Raw genomic sequence first — 11,971 nt, 5'->3', positions numbered from 1 at the left:
AGAATATATAACCAGGAAAGATGAGGCGGACTTAGGTGTTACACAGCCATACTATTCAGGAACACACCACTTCACCTTAATTTATTAAATATCAACATAAATGAAGGGAAGGATAGTTTTTAGATAAATTATCTTGAACTTATGTGCAAAAGTGACCATGTATTACTACAAATGCAATCTTCAGCTATGTCAATGATAATGATGAAAAAATAACAGAAGAAAGAAATTGTGGAATATGAAAAAAAAAGATATGGTAGAGGAATTGCGACAAAAAAGATATATGACGTCAATGAAACTAAATGGAATGGGTGTAAATACAGTAACAGGAAAAATGTCACAAACACAATACAAAACTATTGTATTTCAGTAAAAATAATAATAATAATAATATACTGAACATATAATAAGACAGCATAGAAAAGGTGTCTACCTTTGTCTACACTTCGCATGAAAGTGGAAGATTGGGACAACTTCTTTATGCGTGATATTTAAACCCGTTAAAGTAACTTTTATCAACATGAGCGTGACAGAGTTTGAAAGAGAAATTGATAACATTCCCATGCACTCAGCCCCGGGTCCAGACTCATGGAATTCAATATTTATAAATTAATGCAAGGTGCCCGTAGCACAGGCACACAGTATAGTGTGGAGGAAGAGCTTGAACTCAGGGAAATACCAGATGTGCTTAAATCAGCAGCCATAGCCCCTCCACACAAGGGAGAGAGCATATATTATGCTAACTCCAGAAGTATGGGTGGGTATAAATGGGAGCTGCATCGTATAGGCCAAAAGGACATCTGCAGTTTTCTCAATGATTGTACAGTACTGTATTATGTTTTAAGGTTATGAAAGAAAATAATAATTTTTTTTGTAATATTTACTTACATCTCAAATCACTGTACATAATAAATTTACAATATTAACAAGAAGCATGGCAATACATATATTTTAATACTGTGTTGAAAAATTACAACCACCCTAACCCTTATTTTGAATACATCATGCCAATATAAATTTTGTAAGTTACCAACCAATTATTTTTTATATAATGCCAATAAGCCTTTGACTAGTGACATTACTAGACAAAATATTTAATATTTATTTCTATACCAGTCACCACCTAAATACTGTATGACAACTTTATTTGGGAATGCAAATTTGAGTAAAGATCTAGGCTTAAGAGTTTTATACAACTGCTTCCACACATTCCATCTTGAATGTTCTATAAATAACCTATGGTACTAACAACCATTACAAGCATTATACTACATGTCAAACATATTATCATACAATTTATCAAATTGGTGTTGATAAATTATACTGTAATGTCATTTTATTGCATTGCTTGCAATCGCATTCATGACCATTACTCTCTCTATAATGAAGTGTGTGCACTCTGTTGCATAATAGCACACCTGGGAAGGTAAACGTCAACATTCTGACATGAGAAGTCACAGCTTCCAACAAATTTACGAGTTAAAATAAGAACTGCATTTAACGGCTGCAAAAATACCCATAGGTATATACACTATCCAACATCACAGATGAAAAGGCTCTGACCAGACTTGATTTTAAATAATGCCTTCAACCTGCTCACGAGAGATGTAAGTAATCCATCCTGTTCATTGTCGTTTCCCTATATCCATTTGTACATTTGTGTTGCAGTGAAGACTTACAAGCAAATATTTGAATGATGAGCTTTTGAATTATGTACCCTGGATGATTTTCTAGATTTCCTCCTGGGTCCTTGATAAGATGATCATTGTCCAGAAGAGCATGGATGAAAAGATTAAAGATATCGATGCTCATAATGCCCTTTATCTTCTCACCAGACGCCTGTCCTTTTCTAGGTTAAACTAAGTTCTAAGGAATTCACCAACAACAGCCCCAAACTAGATGAATATAACAGCTTACTTAAATCTACGCTAGAAAAAGTACCTAACCTTTTAATAAGCTACAGTGTAAACAATTCACCTTTCCTAACAGATTTGGAAAGCCTTGGTGTAGGCCTAGCCACCAATTTCTCTCTACTAGCCTAATTATCATCTTCAGCATTTGGAGACCTAGTTAAGGAAATAATATGGGATTATCTAAAATAAAAATTTGAAATTGTTGATACAATATATATGTATGAACATTATATTACAAAGATCATACAAAGACATTTCATCAAATGTCTACAACTCAAATGATTTGGTAAAATACATCATTCCAGTTTTTGACACAGCAGCAACAAGTACAGTATGTTTCTCTTGCAGCTCCAGAATTCTGACAGGCCCCATCTAAAGCCCATAAGCAATCCAGCTTAGATAGCCCCATTGTAGAAAGAACAGTCACAATGTATCTAAATTCTGACAAATCACGAAAAATTACTCATCGCAAGCTGTGATGGCTCCCCATGCAAGTTATTTACTATTAGCAACCCTAATGTCAGCAACAAGCATGCATCTTCAACTGCAAACCATCAGTATGACACTGACCCCCCCCCTCCTAACAGAACTACTCTGCATCGAATATACTTTAGACATATATGTGGCGAGGCTGAGGCTGACAGATTCAACATGTCCTGTACTGCCAAAGCATGGAGAAAGATGGCATTCCAGGTACAAAGAAATCAGTGACATATTCAAGAGAAGACTCACCACAGCCATATATCCAGCAAAGAGCCTCTTTTCTTAGGTGTCACAATTCTGCCAATCCGGTTGATCACTATGTGGGATTGCAATGCATCCTTGGAAGAATGGTTGCCAGCTGGTGTGGGACTTCAACGACTCATGTCCTAAATAAAATAAATTAATGGAGCAACACATGGCAGATGAAATTCAATGTGAATATATGCCCCAGTATAGAATATGGAATAGGGGAAAATATGCCACATACAGCAACTAAATTATGTGAAACTACAGTATATTAAAGAACCTGACAAAGACAAAGATCTAGGGAGAAGTTCTGGATAGTAAGCTGCCTCCAGAAGACCACATCAAGGGCACTGTGAAAGGCGTCAATGCTACACTTCCAATCTTCAGATTCGCTTTTAAATACAATGACGGGGAAATACTAGTACTGTAGACACTCAATTATACGGGATTCAACCATAGGGAAAACGCCCTTATCCGGCTAAAATCGTGACCAGATAAAGTTATCTCACTATCCGGCCAAAATGTCCACGAGAGCCAGAAAAGTGGGTGTTTGGCCAGATAAAAAATCTGGGCCGGTTAACTTGCTGCCGATGTTACACTATCTGGACAGTCGGCTGGACAAGCAGTGAATTATCCGGATACGAAAGTCAGGCTGCGGCCATACCATATTAATCCGTATGGCTGTGGTTCGAGTCCCATGGTGTAGGAGGGGGTGGGGTGGGTGGGTGGTGTCGGGAGAGAGGGGAGCATTGGGAGGAACCACCTGGGGGATAATGGTCAGGAAGGGTGGGAGGGAGTGAGTCAGGGAGGGAGAGAGTCGGTCAGGGAGGGACAGAGAGAGGGAGGGACAGAGAGAGGGAGGGACAGAGAGAGGGAGGGAGGGAGTGGGTTAGGGAGGGAAAGAGTCGATCAGGGAGGGAGGGAGTCGATCAAGGAGGGACAGAGGGAGGGAGTGGGTCAGGGAGGGAGGGAGTGGATCAGCGAGGGAGGGAGGGAGGGAGGGAGTGGATCAGCGAGGGAGGGAGAGAGGGAGTGGATCAGCGAGGGAGGGAGGGAGAGAGGGAGTGGATCAGCGAGGGAGGGAGGGAGAGAGGGAGTGGATCAGCGAGGGAGGGAGGGAGAGAGGGAGTGGATCAGCGAGGGAGGGAGGGAGAGAGGGAGTGGATCAGCGAGGGAGGGAGGGAGAGAGGGAGTGGATCAGCGAGGGAGGGAGGGAGAGAGGGAGTGGATCAGCGAGGGAGGGAGGGAGAGAGGGAGTGGATCAGCAAGGGAGGGAGGGAGAGAGGGAGTGGATCAGCGAGGGAGGGAGGGAGAGAGGGAGTGGATCAGCGAGGGAGGGAGGAAGTGGGTCAGGGAGGGAGGGAGTGGGTCAGGGAGGGAGGGAGTCGGTCAGAGAGGGATGGAGGGAGAAGTGTTAAGTGTGTGGGGTACTGGATGTGACTCGCTTATGCCTACCAAGGAAGGTGGCATTGGAGGTGTTGCAAGAATTATATAGTTTTCTTATTGCTGTGGAGAGCTAGTTACAAATATTAAATAAACACACCCACTACACACACACTCACTACACACAAGCACACCCATAAACACACACACACAGGTCAAGCAGGATGGTAAGACAACAGAACAAAGTTGGAGGAGAGGAACAAGACCAGCTGTACATGGAGATGACTGCTCATGCATGGAAGGAAATCAGTGGGGGAATTGATGGACATGAGGGAAACTGTAAGTAAGCTGCAGATAGAACTGAGTGCAGCCCAAAAGAAGATAAAAACCCTAAAAGCAAGCCCTCCTCAGACTCTGGCCCAGGTAAACAACCCCCAGGTAATAGGGGATATAGCAATAGCAGGGACCCCTACAATGGGTGCCATCTTTGCTGAAATACTAAAGAGTCCCGATGCCATGTCCACAGTCAAGGAAGTTGTAATGAAAGCAACAACTTCACAGGAGGCAGCTAGATGCATGAGCCAGCTAATAGAAAGGAAAAGAGCTGTAGTAGTGGTAGGTATTAGGGAACAAGAGGGTTTCAAAAAGGAAGAATGGAGGACTAAGAACAAAGCTGCAGTGTCAGGGATACTAAAGGAGATAGGAATGGAAGAGGCTGAACGAGACATAGAACAGTTTTTCCAGATTGGCCAGTACAACAAAGAGAAAAAGAGATTGATCAAGGTAGTATTCAGGAACGAGGCCATCAAAGAGGACATCCTAGTAAAGAAGAGCAAACTGAAAAATGCAAGGCATTACAAAGATGTATACCTTCAGAGGGACATGACCAGAGATGAGATAATAAGGGCAGCAGATGCAAGGAAAAGGCGCAGGAAGAGAGAAGGGAGCCAGGGAACCTCGGCCTCCAACCCAGCAATCCCAGAGGGAAGTGGGGAACCCCAATCCAGCAATTCAGGAACCCCAGAGGGGACTGCAACACCTCAACTCACCACCCCTTAAGGCCCCCCCCAACCCCCAGCACATAACCTTCCTTGCCCCTGCACAATGCCCACCATATCACCTAAATCCTCCCTCCCCCCTTACCCCCAGTAATCCCCTGCCTTCCCATTCCCTGGTCTTCTTTCTGCCCCAAGCAGGCCCAGGCGAGACCTAAGCCCTCCATCCCCCACCTCATCTTCCCCCCAAACCCCTGTCAACTACACCACAGGAGGGCATGCCCTCACCCTGAGCAATCCCTGCCCCTCAACCCCATGCACTCCCTGCCCCTTCACCCCCAGGAATTCTTCCTGACCCAAGCAGGCCTTGGCAAGACCTAAGCACTCCATCCCTCACCCCCATCTTCCCCTGAACCCCTGGCAACTACCTCACAGGAAGAGGAGCCTACCCAAGTAGCAATGCCCATTCAACAACTTCCTACACTTGTGGGGAGAGAGAGTGAAAATGGATATAGGAAAGCGAGCTTCAAGGTAATGTACTCAAACATCGATGGGATTACCAATAAAGCAAGTGAACTGGCAGAAAGTGTACAAGAAGAGAGCCCAGATGTAATAGGACTCACGGAAACAAAATTGTCAGGAGTCATAACAGATGCTGTGTTTCCAAAGGATTACCATATAGTGAGGAAAGAGAGGGAAGCGAGAGGAGGTGGAGGAGTGGCCCTGCTGATAACGAAGGACTGGAGTTTTGATGAGATGGAAATTTCGGGCTGTGACGGGTTCAGAGATTACATAACAGGAACTATGACAATGGGTGGACCTAAGATAATAGTTGCAGTCATTTACAACCCTCCCCTAAACGACAGAAGACCCAGACAGGAGTTTTATAGGAATAACATGGCAACCAATAATATAATAGAGAGAGCAGCTTCTGTTGCCTGCAGGAGTGGCTCCAGACTCTTAACCATGGGTGAGTTCAACCATGGAAAGATAGACTGGGAGAATGGGGACCCACATGGAGGTGAAGATACATGGAGAGCTAAACTCTTGGAAGTGGCAACAAGGAACTTTCTGAGCCAGCATGTCAGAGAACCCACAAGAATGAGAGGCAATGACGAACCAGCTAGACTCGACCTGATATTCACATTGAATGAATCAGAAATGATGGAAGTCAAATTTGAAGCCCCAATTGGAATGAGTGACCACAGTGTATTGATATTTGAGTATTTGGTGGAGGTAGGGATAACATATCCAAGGATGGGATCGGAAGGGAAAAGACTAAATTACCGAAGAGGAAAATATGATGAGATGAGGAACTTCCTAAGGGATATACCATGGGGAAACAGAACTCAGAGAGAAGATTGTGCAGGATATGATGGATTATGTCACCCAGAAGTGCCAGGAAGCTGCAGATAAGTTTATCCCAGTCCAAAAGGAGAAAAACGAAAAGCAACAGAAGAATCCATGGTTCAACCAGGAATGTAAGGTAGCGAAGCAATTGAGTAAAAGAACATGGAGAAACTACAGGTATAACAGAACACCAGAGAGCAGGGAGTGAGGAGAGAAGCAGAGAGACAGTATGAAAATGACATTGCGAGTAAAGTTAAAACCCAACCAAAACTGCTCCACAGCCACATCAAGAGGAAAACAGCAGTGAAGGAAAAAGTGATGAAACTGAGAAAAGGGGAGAACAGATACACAGAATGACAAAGGTGTGTGAAGAACTAAACAGGAGATTCCAGGAGGTCTTCACAGAAGAACAAGAAGCCCCTGCACTAAATGAGGCAAACCAAGCAACCTTGGAAGAATTTGACCTCACCAGTGATGAGGTCAAAAAGAATCTGTTGGAGCTGAATGTGACAAAGGTTGTTGGGCCTGACAGAATCTCACCGTGGATACTAAAAGAAGGTGCAGACACACTAAATGTGCCACTCTCTATGGTGTATAACAGGTCACTGGAAACAGGAGACCTAACGGAAAGTTGGAAGACAGCTAATGTAGTCCCAACATACAAAAAGGGTGACAGGCAAGAGGCACTGAACTACAGGCCAGTTTCCCTAACTTGTATACCATGCAAGGTGATGGAGAAGATCGCGAGGAAAAGGCTCGTAGAGCATCTGGAGGGAAATAGTTTTGTGACACACCACCAACATGGGGGTTCAGAGACAGTAAATTGTGCCCCACAGGTTTAATAGACTTCTATGACCAAGCAACAAAAATTAGGCAAGAAAGAGAAGGGTGGGCAGAGGGCATTTTCTTGGACTGTCAGAAAGCCTTTGACACAGTACCTCATAAAAAGCTGTTACAAAAGTTGGAGCAACAGGCAGGAGTAAAAGGTAAGGTGCTCCAGTGGATAAGGTAGTATCTAAGCAACCAGGAAACATCAAGTAACTGTGAGGGAAGAGACATCAGAGTGGCGAGAGTCTCACAGGGCTCTGTACTTGGACCCATTCTGTTTCTAATACATGTAAATGATCTTCCAGAGAGTATAGACTCATTCCTCTCAATGTTTGCTGATGATGCAAAAATTATGAGAAGAATCAAGACAGATGAAGATAGACAAGAGACTACAGGATGATCTAGACAAACTGGAGGAATGGTCTAGAAAATGGCTGCTAAAGTTCAACTCAGGAAAGTGTAAAGTAATGAAATTAGGCAAAGGGAACAGAAGGCTGAACACATGGTACCATCTGGGAGGTGAAATCCTGCAAGAGTCAAATAGAGAAAGATCTGGGGGATTGATATCACACCGAACCTGTCCCCAGGGGCCCACATCAAAAGAATATCATCAGCGGCATATGCTAGGTTGGCCAACATAAGAACTGCCTTTAGAAACTAGTGTAAGGAATCGTACAGGACCCTGTATACCACTTATGTCAGACCAATCCTGGAATATGCAGCTGCTGCCTGGAGTCCAAATCTAGTTAAACACAAGACAAAGTTAAAGAAGATTCAGCGGTATGCCACCAGACTTGTCCTGGAACTGAGAGGTATGAAATACGAGGAAAGCTGAAGGAGCTGAACCTCACGTCCCTGGAAAACATTAGAGTAAGGGGAGACACGACAACCACCTACAAAATTCTCGGGGGAATTGACAGGGTGGACAGAGACAAACTCTTCAGCACGGGTGGAACACAAACAAGCGGACACAGGTGGAAACTTAGTACCCAAATGAGCCACAGAGACATTAGAAATCATTTTTTCAGTGTCAGAGTAGTTAGTAGATGGAATGCACTAGGAAGTGATGTGGTGGAGGCTGACTCCATACACAGTTTCAAATGTAGATACGATAGAGCCCAGTAGGCTCAGGAATCTGTACACCAGTTGATTGACAGTTGAGAGGTGGGACCAAAGAGCCAGTGCTCAACCCCCGCAAGCACAAATAGGTGAGTACAAACAGGTGAGTACACGTGGAGGGGAGATGGGAAGGCTGGCATGGGGGTGGGGGTGGGGTGGGGTGGGGGTGGGGTGGGGGTGGGTGGGGTGGGGGTGGGGTGGGGGGTGGGGTGGGGGGGGGTGGGGTGGGGTGGGGGTGGGGTGGGGGTGGGGTGGGGGTGGGGTGGGGTGGGGTGGGGTGGGGGTGGTGGGGGTGGGTGACCAGGAAGGAGATCACAGAGTGTGAGCTGTCTCTGTCCAGTCTCGCCCACCCACCCACTTGTTGACCCACCTGCCTGCATGCCAACCCACCCACCTGCCTGCTCGCCCACCCACCTGCCTGCTCACCCACCTGTTCACCCACCTGCCTGCTCACCCACCCACCCACCCACTTGCCTGCTCGAATCTGTTCACCCACCAAGTCCATCTGCCTGCCATCCACCCATCCAAAACCCACCTGCCTGAACCCACCTATCCCTACCTGCCCACCCACCTGCCAGATAGCTCACCCACCTGCCTGATAGCCCACCCAACCACCTGTTCACCCATCTGCCTGCTTGCCCACCCACCTACCTGCACACCCACCCACCTGTTGACCCACTTACCCACCTGCCTGCTCACCCACCCACCTGTTCACCCACTTACCTGTTCACCCGTCTGCCTGCTTGAACCTGTTCACCAACCAAGTTCATCTGCCTGCCATCCACCCATCTAAAACCCACCTGCCTAAACCCACCTTTTCCTGCCTGCCCACCCACCAGCTAGGCAGCTAACCACCCACCCAGCCCCACACACACTAATTAGTGTGTGTCAATTCAAATCATGAGTGTGGTATAAAAATTGTTGGAAATCGTCGCTTTTGGACTCAGAAGGGAGCCTTCCTATATAGTCTGGATAATCAGGTGGAGACAGTACTAAAGAAAATGTTCACAACATTTGTGAAACCAAAATTGGAGTATGTTGCAATCGAATGTTGATTAATCCAAATCTCAAGAAGCAAATCAGTAAAATAGAAAGGGAGCAAAGACACGCTAATAAATGATTTCAGGAACTGAAAAACAAGAAATATGAGAGAAAAGCTAGAGGCATTAAAAATGTCAAAGCTAGAAAATAGAAGAAAAATTGATTCTATTTTATATAAAAAAAACCAGTGTTGAATGTAATGAAACGCCATTTTCTGGGTGAGCCTTGGAGGTTCCCTAGAATTTATCGGACTGATATTTCAAAGAATTTATGAGTGGCCCTTAGTCACTTAACACTTACGCACCCCGGGCATGCGCACTGCCAACTTAAGAGGTCACGCCCCCGGTGTGCGGGCGATCGAGCGGCAACACCAAAATGTGTATACTCGTTTCAGTTTTCTCACCTTAATTCTCGTGCCACGTCGTTCGTTTTGGTATCATTGCGTTCGCAATAGAATTCCCTACAGGTGTATATGCATATAATGTCCAAAAGCCCGGTGTGACTCCCAGCAGCAAGACCTAAAGTTACCCGTAAACAAGCACCAATTTGCACACCACAGCCTATTGTGTATACTCGTTCAGATTGATAACATCAATTTTCGTGTTATGTCTTTCATTTTGGTATCAAATTGTTTGCAATCTAAAGGTGCATATTTTAAAACTAGTCCCATAATAATAGAGCAATAACTGGAATTTTAACAAATATTTTAATTTTGGACGCTAATCATCACAAAATTATTTATATCTTTCCAGTGTTCTGACATAAATTTTTCTGTTACATCTTTCATTTGGGTATCAAATTGTTCGCAATTTAAAGGCACACATTTTAAAACTAGTCCCATAATAATAGCACAATAAATAGAATTTGAACAAATATTTTAAAGTTTTGACCAAAACCATATTTATAATCTTTCAAGTGTTCTGAAATCAAGTTTCGTGTTACATCTTTCATTTTGGTATCAAATTGTGCACACTCTAAAGGCGCTCATTTTGAAAGTATCCCAAAGTCGATTGGATAATAAATGAAATTTATACAAATATTTTTTTATCGGATGCCAGCACAGTCCGATGCTCCGACTCGGGAGAAAAAAATCGGACGCCGGGGACGTTCGAAGAGTGCGATAGTGTTAAGTGACAATGCTGTAAATACCAACACCGTGATGGATCAATAATCTGGCACAGAGCTGTCAGTTTACGGTCACACACATGGATGTGAACACTGCACGAGAAGTAATAGTGAACAGGGAAGAGTAGAAGCTGTTAGATAGGGAATGAATACATGACACTTTTCTTTGATAACTAAAAAAAGTATCCAATACCTCATTCCTGGAGCAATTACGATACTGTTGTGAATGATGTGCTGGAGTGTATGGGTGTTGGTTCTCTATGACACTACTGAGAATGGATCGAAGTGTAGAAGGGCATGTGCCAATACCTTTACCATCTTTAACCAATTTCCGAATTTCACTCTTCCACATTTGGGGGAATTGCTCCCTCACCCCATGGAAGTTGGAAAAAGGAGTAATAATGATTATAATAAATGTTTCAATACAAGTTCTACAGTGTGTGTCTGTCTGAGGCTTCAGCTATCATACTCACATTATTTTAATATTTACAAGTATAACGTATCATTTCTGGGGCGACCGTGAGCAGTATTCTGCCCCCCCTCATATACATAAGGGTGGCACTGGTACCGTTTCATAAGCTCTAGCGCAGTCTTTCACTTCTGGCCTGCTTGTGTGCTGCTTGACCCTGCTTGGTGTTTGGACTGTGTTCTCGCCTTTTTCTCTCTTCTTTTTTATTTATATAGTCTCCTTCGGTCCAGGATTTTTTTTCTAAACAATTTTTTGTTGGTCCTGGCTTCCAGTTGTAGGGTCAGGGAGCTTCATGCTCTCCTTTTTGCAGTCAACTCCTTTTCTGATGAAGTCAGGTGGATTCCAGAGGGGGTTCTTTAATACTTGGTAGGTTAAGCCAGAGGTTCATTATGTGGTGTCTCTGGAAGCAACTCTCCACTGCTACCTTTGTGCCACTGTTTCTGTCTCAGTGGATGCTTTGTGAGTTGATCCTGTTTCCTTGGTCTGCCTGTTCTGAGGCTCATGTTTCTCAGATGACAGCAGTGTCATCAAGTCTAGTCAGTTTGTGGTCTACCCTTGTGCCTTGGTGTATAAATAACCCATTCCTGCAGCAAGTTTTGCCAATATGTCCAGGGGTTGATATTCGGGTGTGGGGGTTCTGGTGGCCCAGTACTGTACTTGGTTAATGTTTCTGTGTCTCATCACCCTTGTGTTATGCTTGGCTGCCTCCCTTCTTTGTGTTTACTGCTTGCAGTTCCACCATCTCCCTGATAAGTCCGTGTTTTCTTCTCTGTGGGTAGTAGACTTCAAGGACCCCACAAGTCTCTCGCTATGATCATCTAGCTGCATTTACTACTAGGTGAACAGGGACATCTGGATGAAAGAAATTCTGCCTAATTCTTTCTGCCTCCGCCGGAGATCGAACCCAGAACCTTAGGACTACAAATCCCGAGCGCTGTCCACTCAGCCACAGGCTCCCCTGTACCTCCACTTACGAATTTAATCCGTTCTCAGAGACGGGTCGTAACTCAAAAAAAAAATTC

At 44.5% G+C, this 11,971-nt stretch overlaps 1 protein-coding gene across 1 annotated transcript in view; it reads right to left on the bottom strand.

The window, feature by feature from the left end:
* Nucleotides 1-859: 859 nt before the first annotated feature.
* The window catches only part of LOC123761792 (protein artemis), a 134,778-nt gene continuing 123,666 nt past the window's right edge, over nucleotides 860-11,971 (bottom strand). Inside the window, exon 8 of the mRNA XM_045748004.2 lies at nucleotides 860-2,779. Within this exon, the coding sequence (XP_045603960.1) occupies nucleotides 2,676-2,779 (104 nt within the window). The 3' untranslated portion in view covers nucleotides 860-2,675. The remainder of the gene's footprint in view (nucleotides 2,780-11,971) is intronic.

Source organism: Procambarus clarkii, chromosome 24, assembly GCF_040958095.1.
Source record: "Procambarus clarkii isolate CNS0578487 chromosome 24, FALCON_Pclarkii_2.0, whole genome shotgun sequence".
NCBI classification, from domain to species: domain Eukaryota; kingdom Metazoa; phylum Arthropoda; class Malacostraca; order Decapoda; family Cambaridae; genus Procambarus; species Procambarus clarkii.
Note: the sequence above shows the minus strand (reverse complement) of the source record. Positions and strands in the feature narration are given on the sequence as shown.